Source organism: Haliotis asinina, chromosome 4 (genome assembly GCF_037392515.1).
Source record: "Haliotis asinina isolate JCU_RB_2024 chromosome 4, JCU_Hal_asi_v2, whole genome shotgun sequence".
Taxonomy (NCBI): Eukaryota; Metazoa; Mollusca; class Gastropoda; order Lepetellida; family Haliotidae; genus Haliotis; species Haliotis asinina.
The window spans coordinates 2,167,171-2,182,141 of NC_090283.1; the positions used below are offsets into that span (position 1 = coordinate 2,167,171).

Below are 14,971 nucleotides of genomic sequence, written 5' to 3' on the forward strand. Positions count from 1 at the left end.
CTGCACTGCAAGAAAATGTCAGATACCTTCTCCTGCATGTGTAAATACCGGAGCCAATCTATTCACAGGTGAATCCTATCGGTTTCACATCTGTTTCCATGATAATTCCTTGCATCATGGCATCGTTGTAACCTATATCCTGGTACCATTGTGTGCTGGTGTCCTGGTATCGCTATAACCTGGTATCATGGTATTTTGGTATCCTCCATCCCGATACACTGGCACCTTGGTATCCTGGTATCCTGGTACCTTGGTATCTGGATTCCCTGATAAACTGTTATCCTCGTACCCTGGTGTCTTGGTATCCCGGTATCCTGTCAAACTGGTACCCTGGTATCCCTTTACTCCTGTTGTCAAGTCATGGATGTGTAGAAAATAACACAGGAGCTCATTCCACAACACACAAGTTTTACTCCATTATGTGTATTTTGTGCCGCCCCAGGATCTATACCGAATATTACTGGTCAACGGCATCGACACCGTGTATTTACGTGGTTTGGCTTGGTGAGTGATAGTACAAGTAACTTTGTCCTGACTTCACGTGTCACCGTGCTCTGGTATTCCGTGTCATTTTACACTGACAATACGTGTCACTGTGCCTTGACATTGCTTGTCACTGTGTCCTATTGTCACGTGTCCTGACATTACGTATCACTCTACACTAACTTTTCATGTTACTCTCAACATATATTGGGTATAACTGTGGCCTGACATTGTGTGTCATTCTCAGCTGACATTGCGTGACACTGTGTGAGGGCCCGTTCCACCAAGTTGTTATCGGTATATGGCTCAACGCGATCACTGCGACCAGTTCGATCTGAGCCGGAGTTTTTACGACCGATTGTGACATGTTTTGACTTTCGATTACACCAGGCCAGCTGTGCGATCCCACTACGACCAAAAAGTGTTCACGGGTCATTTCTTGGACGAGCGAGTTGAGACCGAGTTGAGAGGGATGCGATAGGTCGTCTAGTCGTCGCAATATGGTCATACTGTGGTACGTCAATATGGTCATACTATGGTACGACAGTATTGGCGATTTTCCATGCGAGCAGCCACGACTGAGTTGAGACCAACGCGACAGTTTCTTCGACTGACTTGCGACCAGAAGACTATTGACACGTCTTATTGTAAGTGCAGTCCATTGGGACAACAATCTCTTACGCAATGGTCGAATCATTAAATACACTCGCAGTACCCCCTGCGACAGAGGGCGAGCGAGTGCTGGTGAGGGAGATCGTGTCGGCGAGTATGCTGAGCTTCCTCGGAAACGACGATCTCAGTGCGAGTGTGCGTAAGTGAATGCGACCGAGAGCCATAAACCTGTCGCAGTGGGGTCGCAAGCTCGCTCGATGTAACGGTAGTATTAGTGTGGATAGGAACTCGCATCTGGAACTTAGGCTACGGAATTTCACCAGTTACGATTAAGTTGAGGAACTATGCTTAAGTTACCTGCCCTTTCTTGATGTTATGTTCCATTGTAAGACTATGGGATTTATTCCAGAGTTTTCTATAAGGTCGCAGTGTGGTCGCAGGGTGATATAATGGTCTTATTGTGTCTGGAACTGTGTGCTAGGTATATAAGCGGTGGATGGTGTGGAACTGTGTGCTAGGTATATAAGCGGTGGATGGTGTGGTGTACGGGGGACTGCTACATTGTCTGTCTACTGACATCGACATCTCAAGACCTCGTCTACATTCAACTTTCAGCCGCTGTCAACAATCGTCAGTCAATGCATGGTTTTGTTTATCGGAATACCAAGACTTTATTGAGTTTATATTTTAGATGAGTGACCCAGTATTTTAGGTTTGTATTCCAGTTTTAATCCATTCATTGTGTATAACGCTTTGGAAGTCCTTTACCTTCAGGTATTGTCTGTTGGGGTGTCACCCCGGGAAAGCCACATTTTAAAAATGACATATACCGCGAGAGCCACATTTACGGTTGATTGCATTTCACCTACTCTGGACCTTAATTACCTAATCCGATTACCGTTACCTGTAAAAGAGCGTCCCGTCTTTTTTTGTTTTTAGAGCGTCTCGGTGTGGGTGATTTCAAATGAAAATATCCTGTTGGGAGTAAGTAATGAGTTAGAGATCAAACATTTTCTTAATTGACATTGAGTCATGGGTGATTTCAAAACATCCTACTGAAAGTAAGTAACGAGTTAGAGATCAAACGTGTTCTTAATTGACAGTGAGAATATGCTGTTAGAAATAAGATATATAAGTGACATTGCGCTCACTAAGTGTCACAATCATGGGAAATGCACAAGTTGAGATCAAATTCATCGAGAGTGTTAGAGGTGGTGTACATTTGCACTATGACGGCTTCAAGTTTCGGTGCAGAAGTAGTCGCCAGGGGAAAAGGTACTGGTCTTGCGTTGTGAGGGAATGTACTGCCAGGCTCACAACTGAGGGCGAGATACTCTATGCCATAGAGATTTTTGGACACTCCCACGACCCACTTCCCTTCGAGTTTCAAGTCGACGCCTTCAAAGCATGACTGATGGAGAGAGCAAGGACAGAGAAGACTCCCATACCTACTATTTACGGCGAGGAGATCTCAAGACTGCGTCAGAACCACGACATCATCTCAGACGACATGCTGAAGCAGATCCCATCATTCAAGTCACTGAACACCATTCTGTATCGTCAGAGACACAAGACCTTGCCCCGCCTTCCTGAGATTCGACCCGAAATCAACCTTGAAGACAAGTACCCAAAGACGGAAGGGGGCGATCAGTTCCTTCATCGTGTCAACGCCGACATTCTGATCTTCACTACAGACAAGAATATCAGACAAGAAGATCATAGAATCAGCTCGCTATTATTGGCGTGTATTACAAGGGATATGCACATTAAATGAAACACCGAGCTAGAAGAGGTCAGTTTGATCCAAACACTCATCACGTACCGCGCGTGTATTTATGTTACTATTCCAACTACTGCGCTTACTCCCTTGTAATACAAACCAATAACAGATATTTCAATCTATGATTCTGTCTATGATGGTGGCCGACTTCCAGACCTCGTCTACGTCTGTCATTGAGTCTACCATCGTCCACATAATATTGTCACTTATTCTCCCATTAAACCCTTAATGTTTTTTTTTTCAGACAAATTCAGATCGGTGAATCATCCTTCAACAAAACATTCCCTTAGGTGGTAACACACACACCCACTCGCGGTGGACACCATTTCACGTTGAACACACACAAAACCACGGTAAACCACAGTAAAAGCAGTCAGCAGGGTAAGAAAAAATACCAGTTGCTTCTTGGTAGGGTCTACAAAAGAACTTTCTCGTAACGTAGTGTCTACAGGGGAGTAGCTGCCATTACAAACAATACCTGGGCTGATTGCTGCTAAAACCCTCACAATACTGTCTAAATATAAAGCTTTGCAATCTAAAGAGTTTCCACGAATCAAATTGGCTTGCTGTGCGCCTGGTCTACTCTCAACTGTTCAGGCTAATAACGTAGAAAATAACGGTCAGATTGACCGACGTCCAGACGCTCTCAGACATGCAGCCAGAATGGAGACAACACGCATGCGCGTATCTCACGTGGATACTAATGACGTCAGAGACGAAGCAGACTTACAATGCATCATGTTTCTATGTGAACATTTGGAAATAACACTAAAAAGATACAATGTTGTAATTGTTTGTAGTGTAACTTCAGAGAGTGAGTGAGATGAGTTTTACGCCGCACTCAGCAATATTCCAGCTGTATGGCGGCCGTCTGTAAATAATCCAGTCTGGACCAGACAATTCAGTGATCAACAACATGAGCATCGATCTGCGCAATTAATGCAAACTTCAATTACTGAAAATATATATGTACTACAATTGAACGAACAGTGAAACCTATTGAGAAAAATCCATTGTTTTCTATGGAACTATTTAGTCTCGCGTAATATAATGCCTGTTTAAGATAGCGGTAAAGCAATGAAATTCTGGAAATGAAGCCACATCACACGCGTTGGTATATGGGGATTCCCCACGTCACAGATTTTCTCACAGAGAAGCTGCTGTTTTCATTTTAGCGTGTTTAGATGTACAATAAAAATAACAAACTGTTTGAGAGGCATTCTAGAAGTTGCTGAGATAAAGATGACAAGAATTTTTATGGATGATCAACTTCTTTATTGCAGGGTAGCGACGTTTCGGTATAGATTCTTATAACGTTTTCAAGCGTGGTATAGATTCTTATACCGTTTTCACGCTACCCTGCAATAAAGAAGTTGATCATCCATAAAAATTCTTGTCATCTTTAATAAAAATAACAGCCAACACCATCTCTCCCATATTATATTAATTTCGTGATTTCCGAGCCTTGGCGATAACCCGCTGCGAGAGAATTACCTAATTGATATAAGATAATCTGGAAGGATAATCTGTCATTCCCCGTCTTTCGCTTTTGTCCAAATCCACACACCAATGTCGTCTTTTTCCGACGTTACTTATACACAAAACAAGCCATGACGCCAACTAACGTGGTGTCTCAGTAGCAGCAGTACACGTGATGGTGATGCTGGTACTCTGTTGATAATGGTGCAACATTGGTCAAAATACATCTTCACAGTCAAGAGAGTATGGAAGCATAAGAAATAGTTTACATGGTGAATAGAACCATCCATTTAACTCGCCACACCCTTCTCGTGCTTTCTATAATTGCTTATAATTTGTGACACTTCGTATTCGGTTACAATATGGATTTTTGTATTGGTTACTGTGAACAACACATTGCGAAAATTAAGTGTGCGTGCGTGCGTGCGTGCGTGCGTGCGTGCGTGCGTGAGTGTGGTCTTTGTGGACGTTTGACGTCGGAGAGGAAAATCGGGGCATATATGTCCTTCCTTCCTTGTACATATATACCACTCATATATAAACACTTCACAGTTTTAAATTCTGCGAAAAAAATCCCTGTTTCTTGATGCTATCCACTATTATCTCAGACCAAGCAAAAATGCTTAAAATTGCCTTTCAAAATAAGCTTCAGCGTAAATGTCGTCACTTTTCAAACTGCACAAAATTGAGATTCACAGCGTTATTTGCAGTACTATATGTTTTGAAATGTGAAAATCGGATAATTACCGGGAGTAATGATTTTCAAAAATAACATATTAATGGTCACTGATATCAAGTTTTCATGTAACCAGTAATGATAATTCTGAAACGTCGCCGATGAACCCAGAATCGGTTGGGATGTTTTCGAAAATACACTTACACGAACGCCGAAGTGCGCTTTCCACCATATTGGTTAGTGTTTACAAAATCACGTTTCGAGAAGGCCGGTATTGAGACGCCTATTGCATCACGTATATTTCATAGTCAGCTGCAACAAATGCATCATTGAATTCCCCACACATCTTAGAATCAAATCACAAATGGTCTTTGTCACCAATACCAACTGTCTAGATAAAACGAAACGAAAGATAATTGGTATGAAAACGAACGCTGTGCTCGAAAGACAGCGCTTGTTTGAAAATTAATGTAAACAAAGAAAAAATCCAATTTTACACTGCGTAGCATTTTCGGTAATATTCCAACATCCAGCCGTCTAATCATTGCTTACAATGGCTCAATACGCTTGGTATATTCAGGGGAAGAGTATCGTAGCAAAAAATAGCAAATTAAAAATAGATACAATGAAATAATTTGGTAATTCGTAAGAAACTGTCAAACTTTTAGTGCAGCGTGACGCCATGACTGACGCAGTTTCACGCAGACTTTAGGAAACGCTTTATGAGTATAGTTTTACGCCGGCCTTATTAATATCCCAACAGTATTACGGCCTTCAACATCGGTAATAGGCATCACACATCGTATCCATGGGAATCCAAACCAGGTACTCGGCGTGCTGTAACAACAAGGATACCCTGATCCGCCCAGTGCTGCTCTACACAGGTGCTACCGTAACCGTGACACTAAGCAGCACTGAAACACAAGGCACAGACAACACCTGGCCACTTCGGTGCCTTGATCACAACACCGTGACGTCATCAGTAGTGTGACGTCACTGCATTTGGCGCCGCGCCAGCTGGCTGAACCTCGGCCCAGTCTGAGGTCACAGAGTGCAGCAAGATGTAAACAAACATTTTGTTGTTGTGTATTTCACGATTAATGAGGAAATTATGACACATAATTAAAACAGAACTACATCACGAGATGCAGGGTACATATACCAACGACATATCATCAACATTTACAGTCAACAATGTCCTTACCTGATTCTGTAAAGTTCCATAAACAACAAAATGTCTGAAAATATTCTCAACAAAGTTTATTTCTCCTCAAACACAACAAATATTCTCACCTTGATACTGAATTATAAACAACGCGACGACGTGAACGGCACAAACCACGACAGCGTCAGTAACGACATGTCCTCCATCAGTGTCTACATCAACACTACCGTCACTTCACTGTGTACCACGTGACACCAGGAAATCCGACAGTTGACGATGTCCCCAGTCTCTCGCCACGTCGGCGGCGGTCTGCCCGAAGTTGTTCCTGGCGTTGACGTCCACCGCGTCCAGAGACAGCACAAACTCCACCGTCTTCATGTCTCCTCCCTTACAGGCGTAGTGAAGGATGTTGTTACCGCCATCGTCCACCAGTGACACATCAGCGCCTCGACTCACAAGCAGCTCCACCACATCTCTGTGTCTCCCAAATGCTGCCGCCATCACCGGCGTCCACCCGCCTCCATCTCTACTGTTGACGTCAGCCCGACCTGTGTCCAGGATCCGCTTCACCTCCACCAGTTTCCCCTCCAAGCAGGCGTCACGGAGGTCGGCGTCTGCCCGGGCGTCTCTACGTGAGGGAGTCGGTGTCGCTGTAACACAGAGTAAACTCTGTACACAGGTCGGACATCTTTATCTTACAGATACATTGTTCACATCTTACACTGATGATACAAAACTCTTGATACATAATCTATACATGTATCATGGCTGACAACAAACTGTCAGGGAATGACAAGAACTAGTTGATGTTTTTACACGTTAGATCATTAGAATGTTAACATCGTGAGAATGTAAACTGATAGTTCTCCCCACTACAACACACGTGACATTGTCTCCACCCACCTCGTGTGTCTTGATGGTGTCCCAGACTTCCGTGTGTCCCTGCTCGTGGCTGTGGAGACAAACATGAGGGTTAGAACAAACACCAGATTCATTACATTATATTACATTACATTGATTGCGTTGTTTCTTTATTACATGTATCATCGATGGTGTTATATTACAAATATATAACATGTATATCAATGAGCAGAATGTATGGTACAGTTTTCGAGGAGAGATGACACCGGGATTGTGTTTAGAAAGGACAAAGGTTTCTGACAGATCTGAGAGCCTGACACCATGGTATACTAGTGACTAGAATATCTGCTTCACCATACCCTCCCACCTACCAGGTACTTCGGTGTTCGTCCAGGTTTCAGTGCTTCCATCTCGCTCCAGGCTGTAACACACAATATGTCATGTAGTAGACTTCAACACAGAATATGTCATGCAGAACACACTTCAACACAGACTATATGTCCTGTACTAGATTTCAACACAGGAATCATATATTGCCCAGGAAACAACTTACACAACAATGTGGAAGCATTAACATATGTTGACTTGCAGTGGTATTATTATTTATGGTGGTTTCACCTGAATTGACATCATACATCAACTTATATATAATGCTGTACGCTACCTTGGCTGTCTGCCTTCTTCCCTGTGACTGGACCTGTAAATAACAAAACAAACATCCAATCAACTGTTATATGTTTATATGTATGACACCCAGTCTCCCCTGACAACATACATCTAGGGTTGAGTAGGTTCTATTCTGGTAGAATGGGGTCCGTCAACCCTAGTGCTTGTGTGCTTGTCAGAATATTGGCGTATTGTTTTACATACAACAGGTTCACATAGTTCACATGCATTTGCCAGGACGTTCAGTTATTGTTCATTACAAACAGTGATATAGAAAACAGAGCGACGGAGGTCAAACTGACTCTACTGTGGTATATACCGTTTAATATCTTGCCCCTGGATATAAAAGCAAAATTGTCATACCCACCATAACAGGGCATCCACATCGGAAAATAACTAAAACATGGGGTTCCTTTGTAGCCTGGGAACGTTTGTTGGTGGCAGGTTAAAGTGGAATTCAACACACTTGGCGACATCTTCACTTAACGGGTCCCTGTCTTCGTAATTATTACAGGATTACAGACAACAGGTGTATTCTACAGTGAGCTGTGTAGACTTTGACAGCTCCACACTGAAGGTGTTAAGACTGAAAACATCACCTTCTTGAAAACCCCACTAGCTAACACTACAAATTCACCGCCGTGTTTGTAAATCAGATATTGCTACGCTTTACAAAATAGCGACGCTACAGTCGCCGTCCAATGTAAAACATGGACACGCAAATTATTTTTGTCTTGTTTAGTCAATGTAAATGTAGCCTTCTAAACATATTTTATTTCTAAAGTCTATCAACAGTCTATCAAGTTACATTTATTATTTTGTAAATGCTTATGAACAGAGCAAACTGGAGAAAGGTAATGGTGGCGGCTGTTTATTGGTGTTAGGAGTTTCTCCACGACCCCATAAGTTTCACAGCATTTTCTACTCATGAAGCTACCGTGCACACGAACACTCAATCCAGGGTTCCCACGGTCAGGGCAGACCAAAATTATCTGACTTTGCCCTGACCTTTTCCTGATAACTACAGATTTTCTTCTGACAATATATGCAAGTGTCAAAAACTATCCTCCTTCGGCCCTTACAGCAAGTCCCAAACACTTATCCCGTCATGCGTGTTATAAGTTCACGCAGTAGATTGTACTTGTTTTGTTAATTTATTACATTAACCATGGTATCCAGTCACATTTTAACATGCAAGTACCTGTTGCCTATATCCCACAGTAGTATTGTCCACTCAGCTCTGTTCATGGCTGCACCTGTTTAACTAATGGTTGAAAATACAGTGATAACAAACTTACCCCGCTTCCGTCCTCACACAACAGACACCTCTCATTGTCAGCCTGGAAATGCCCAGACCAGCGACACTGGTCGCGCTAAGGTGCGAGTTATGACGTCATTGTGACGTTTCATGTGAGGAGCAGCACCGAGTTTGGCGCTCGATTGCATGTGGTGCCCGGTAATCCTTGCAGCACGCCACGCTAATGAACGACAACCCCCGCCCCCTTCCCCACACCGCCACACCTGAATCTGCCCGATATACAACAGTCAACATTTACTGTGCTGCTTCAGCATGTATTGCAGATGTTGGTGACATTGATGATAAGTTGCGAGATCTAAGGCACGGCTGACTTAAATTTATGTTTTACATTCACTAGACAGGTGCACACATCAATGGACTGAATAACGAAAGTAGCGTGGATTTGTCTGCTGAAGTCTACGTGTTACCCGAGATATGTGCTTATATGTATCTCTGTAGCAATTATTACCAACACCTACACTCAGTAATTACTACCGCAATTTTAAGACAGCAGGTAATGTAACTTTGATGTCAGAACCGCTTATCCTTGTGTAATACGAGTTTAAGGAATTTTTAGTACAAACGCCTCCGCGAAAAAAAATGATAGCTCTGCCTTCAAAATACTATGGACATTTTCACCCGAATCGCATGGGGCAAACAAAGGTTATGTTGCGTTCTATGTCTTAGTTATCTGGTTGTACAGATTCCATATGGGGTAAAACTGATCATTGTCTCTACAACATGCCCAGTGTAACGGAAACACAGATGCAAAGGTATAAAACACATCAAATGTCGTAAATATTTATCACCAGGTGTAACTGACTTCACGTTTTGTGACGTACATTCTCTTACATTCAACACATGCTGACGCGAGGTGCACACACCAAACAATTACAGAAAACATAGTAACAACAATACAACAACATATATGTATTTGGTGCTCTCGACGGTGTTCCTGACATCAATCACAGGATTGTCTGATCAAGTCACCATTATTTACGCATTCAAAAGCGTTATCAATGAAGATCCAGATTAGAAATGATCTTCAGTAACCCATGTTTGTGGTTAGGGGCAACTAACCTGATCGAGTTGTCAGGCCGGCTGACTTAGTTGACACATATCATTATTAAACTATTTGCGGCGAACGAAGCTCATGCTTTTGTTCACTGGATTGTTTGGTCCCGACTCCACTATTTTTAGGTCGAAGCCTGGAAAATATTGATCAGTGCGGCGTTAAGCAACAGCCAATACCAAGTGATGGATACGTCATTGAGGCTATACCTAACTGAACCGCAACACCAGCATCGTGTACTAGCACTGTCTCCAGTAATTTGGTTGACAGATAATATTCTGAAACTGTTTTGGCTGTAATCAAAACTCAAACGAGCATATCAAAACGTTTTTCTTTTAATTGTTTCCTTGTACGCGTATTTCTCTGGGTGTTAACAGTGAGAGAGATACCTTCCCTTCCCACCTTAACGTTTTCTTAACCACCAGACGAGTGCAATAGTTTGACCAGCGCCCGGCAGTTACATATATGCACAAACTACGCCTTGTGTAAACACACATTCAGGAAAAATACGTGTTATGGTGTTGCGGCTATCACAACCTTTTCCCGAGAAGGGGAGTTAACTCGTGACAGACCACATTGAATTTACAAGATCAGATAATGTGCCGTCAGATCATTCTTTACTATCCCGAGAAAAAATGTTTTGCATCATCAGCAGTTCTCCAGTTTTTCTTTCACAAAGTACTCACACATTGCTAATGGTAATCATAAAACTATTGTTTTACAATCTTCAGGATATTCATACATCAATAGAGTACACAAACATAGATATTGACTACAATACTGTCAATTTAAAGACAAGTCATTCCGTGAATTGTGTGTGGCTATAAAGCTGTTCTGTATTGGGGGTCTGGTGAGGTACACAGTATCATGAGGCTTTAAAGCTGTTCTGTATTGGGGGTGGGGTGAGGTACACAGTATCATGAGGCTTTAAAGCTCTTCTGTTTTGGGGGTCTGGTGAGGTACACAGTATCATGAGGCTTTAAAGCTGTTCTGTTTTGGGGGTGGGGTGAGGTGAGGTATACAGTATCATGTGGCTATGCAGCTGTTCTGTGTGAGGGGTTGGGTGAGGGGGTGTGAGCTACACAGTATCATGTACCTATAGAGTTATTCTCTGTGGCGTATGTGTTTTGAGGTGGGTGGAGGTAGGCAACTATCATCCGCCTATAAAACTGTTCTTTGCGTGGTGGTGGTGGTGGTAGGGAGAGGGTTAGGAGGGGTGAGGTACACAGCATCATATACGAGTATCCTAGGTGTTTAACCCCCCGGATGCCACATGGCATATATGTCCTTCCTCTGCAACCCTCACTTTGAAGTCCAGGAAAATTCTAAATATTCCACGGATACAAATACACCTCACACTTTTGAATTTTGGGGGAAATTCCCTGTTTCTTGACACCATCCACTAATATCTCAGACAAAGCTAATGTGCTTAAAATTACATTTCCAAATAGGCCTCATCGTAAATGTCGTCAAGTTTTACACAACACGAAATCGCGGGTCAGTTCAATTACTGGGTCAGTTGAACTTCAAATATGGCATCTTAGTGATATCTGATATCGGTTGGACATAATCCCACAAATAATAAATCTGAAACGTCGCCGATAACTCTAGAATCGTCTGGGATGATACAAAAATACACGTACAGGAACGCCGAAGATCGAGCGCTTTCCGCCATGTTAGAAAGTGTTTACAAAATTACTTTTCGCGAAGGACGGTATTGCGACGCCTATTTCATCATGTATATTTCATATTCAGCTGCAACAAATGCATCATTCAATTCCCCATAAATTTTAGAATCAAATTACAACTGGTCTCTGTCACCAAAACCAACTGTCAAGATAAAACGAAACGATATCCACTGGGTGTGAAAGCGAAAGGCTGCCCTTGTTTCAAATGTAAACAAAAACATCCGATTTTAGACTTGAACATTTTCAGAATTTTTCTGACATCCAGCCGTGTATTCATTGCTTTGAATAGCTCAGTATCTTTGGAATGTCCATGGGAAGAGTATCGTAGCAAGATATAGTAGATTAAATGTAGATATAACTCACTGATTTGATAATTCAACTAAATTGTGAAAGTTTCCGAGCAGCGTGATGTCATGGGAGATGCAAAGCCACGCAGAATGATAATGGCAGATCTATATAACAATGCAAAAATAGTCAAAATCATTTATATTACTTACATCTCATAGTTATCCACAAACGATCGTTGAATCAAAGGAAAAGGGCTCGCAAAATCCTGTTTACCCTTGCTAGCAAAGCCGCCATTTTGTAAGAAATCGGTCAGCGGTAGTGATGTCAACATTGTTGTACATGCTAGGCAATTTCTTTGAGGTGAAGGTCGGTGGAACCATCATTCAAGCATTGTTTTCATGAAACTACGGCCGTGGGAGCCGTGCCAATTTACACTCATCAGAGGGGTACACAAAGTACGCAGTCTAGACTACCAGTTGTCCGACTTTCAGTTTTGTGGAAGTCGCGGTGGCTGAGCGGGCTAGGCGGCTGACTTTGTGTGCTGGCGATTAGGTGCCTGACTCTGAGGGTGCGGGTTCGAATCCCGGATGGGACTCAACCGAAAAAAAGTACTAGAATTCGTACTTTACTAAGAAAGTGAAATTCCAAACATGACATATGTTGCAAACTACCTTCAGTATCTACATTTACCCTTGTTCAGTATCATCGCATACCTGGATATATGTATTGCATACGTTGTTATTATTTGAACGTTTTGGATTGTTTGAATAATATTTATATAGGAAATTCACACAGTTGGAGAAGTACACCACATTTAGACTTTTTACACAAGTGTTATAGGCAGCCATGACTGCAACTTGTACTTTAGTTCTTATCATGTACAATATTCAATAATACATTGAAACTAATGTTCAGTTTCATACGCACAGGATAATGAACAACGATTTAGTTCAACCTTATAAGTAAAAGTGATAATATTAATAGAAATTGTTTATACAGTTTTACTATCACGGTTTTAGATAATATAATCCCATTCATATTCGATTAAAACAATTGTGATGACAGTATATCAAACTCTAAAGATATTCATATAAACAGGTATTCATATATATTCATATATCAAGGTGTTCTGTACGTGGGGTGGTGTGAGGTACACAGTTTGTACATATCAAGGTGTTATGTGTGTAGAGTAGGGGGGAGGTACACAGCATGTACCTATGAAGGTGTGTGTGTGATGTGGGGTGAGGTACACAGTATGTGCGTATCTAGCTGCTCTGTGTGTGCGTGTGTGTGTGTGTGTGTGTGTGTGTGTGTGTGTTTATGTGTATGTGTGTGTGTGTGTGTGTGTGTGTGTGTGTGTGTGCTGTGGGGAGTGGAAGGTGGGGAGGTACACAGTATGTACCTCTCAAGGTCTTATGGGGTAGGGGAGGTACACAGTATGTACCTTTCAAGGTGTTCTCTGTGTGGGGTGGGGTGAGGTATACAGTATGTACATATCAAGGTGTTCTCTGTGTGGGGTGGGGTGAGGTACACAGTATGTACCTATCAAGGTGTTCTGTGTGTGGGGTGGAGTGAGGTACACAGTATGTACACATCAAGGTGTTCAGTGTGTGGTGTGGGGTGAGATACACAGTATGTACCTATCAAGGTGTTCTGTGTGTGAGGTGGGGTGAGGTACACAGTATGTACCTTTCAAGGTGTTCTGTGTGTGGGGTGGGGTGAGGTACACAGTATGTACAAATCAAGGTGTTCTCTGTGTTGTGTGGGGTGAGATACACAGTGTGTACATATAAAGGTGTTCAGTGTGTTGGGTGGGGTGAGATACACAGTATGTACCTATCAAGGTGTTCAGTGTGTGGGGTGGGGAAAGGTACACAGTATGTACCTATCAAGGTGTTCTGTGTGTGGGTTGGTGAGAGGGACACAGTATGTACCTATCAAGGTATTCTGTGTGTGAGGTGGGGGGAGATACACAGTATGTACCTATCAAGGTGTTCTGTGTGTTGGGTGGGGGGAGATACACAGTATGTACATATCAAGGTGTTCTGTGTGTGGTGTGGGGTGAGATACACAGTATGTACATATAAAGGTGTTCAGTGTGTTGGGTGGGGTGAGATACACAGTATGTAACTATCAAGGTGTTCAGTGTGTGGGGTGGGGTAAGGTACACAGTATGTACCTATCAAGGTGTTCTGTGTGTGGGGTGGTGTGAGGTACACAGTATGTACATATCAAGGTGTTCAGTGTGTGGGGTGGGGTGAGATACACAGTATGTACATATCAAGGTGTTCTGTGTGTTGGGTGGGGTGAGATACACAGTATGTACCTTTCAAGGTCTTCTGTGTGTGGGGTGGGGTGAGGTACACAGTATGTACCTATCAAGGTGTTCTGTGTGTGAGGTGGGGTGAGATACACAGTATGTACCTATCAAGGTGTTCTGTGTGTGGTGTAGGCTGAGATAGACTGGATGTACCTATCAAGGTGTTCAGTGTGTGGGGTGGGGTGAGATACGCAGTATGTACCCGTCAAGATGTTCCGTGTGTTGAGTGGGATGAGGTACACTGTATGTATATATCAAGGTTTTTAGTGTGTGGGGTGGAGTGAGATACACAGTATGTACCTTTCAAGGTGTTCAGTGTTTGGGGTGGTTTGAGATACACAGTATGTACCTATCAAGGTGTTCTGTGTGTTGGGTTTGGGAGATACACAGTATGTACATATCTAGGTGTTCTGTGTGTGGGGTGAGGTACACAGTATGTACATATCAAGGTGTTCAGTGTGTGGGGTGGGGTGAGATTCACAGTATGTACCTGTCAAGGTGTTCTCTGTGTGGGGTGAGGTACACAGTATGTATAAATCAAGGTGTTCTGTGTGTGGGGTGGGGTGTGATAAACAGTATGTACC

General features: G+C 42.7%; 1 protein-coding gene across 1 annotated transcript in view; it reads right to left on the bottom strand.

The window, feature by feature from the left end:
• Nucleotides 1-6,274: 6,274 nt before the first annotated feature.
• Nucleotides 6,275-14,971, bottom strand: part of LOC137280702 (uncharacterized) — a 33,191-nt gene continuing 24,494 nt past the window's right edge. Inside the window, exons 11-14 of the mRNA XM_067811921.1 lie at nucleotides 7,721-7,753; nucleotides 7,428-7,477; nucleotides 7,099-7,147; nucleotides 6,275-6,845 (exon numbers count right to left, since the gene is read on the bottom strand). Coding sequence (XP_067668022.1) covers nucleotides 6,430-6,845; nucleotides 7,099-7,147; nucleotides 7,428-7,477; nucleotides 7,721-7,753 — 548 coding nt within the window. The 3' untranslated portion in view covers nucleotides 6,275-6,429. The remainder of the gene's footprint in view (nucleotides 6,846-7,098; nucleotides 7,148-7,427; nucleotides 7,478-7,720; nucleotides 7,754-14,971) is intronic.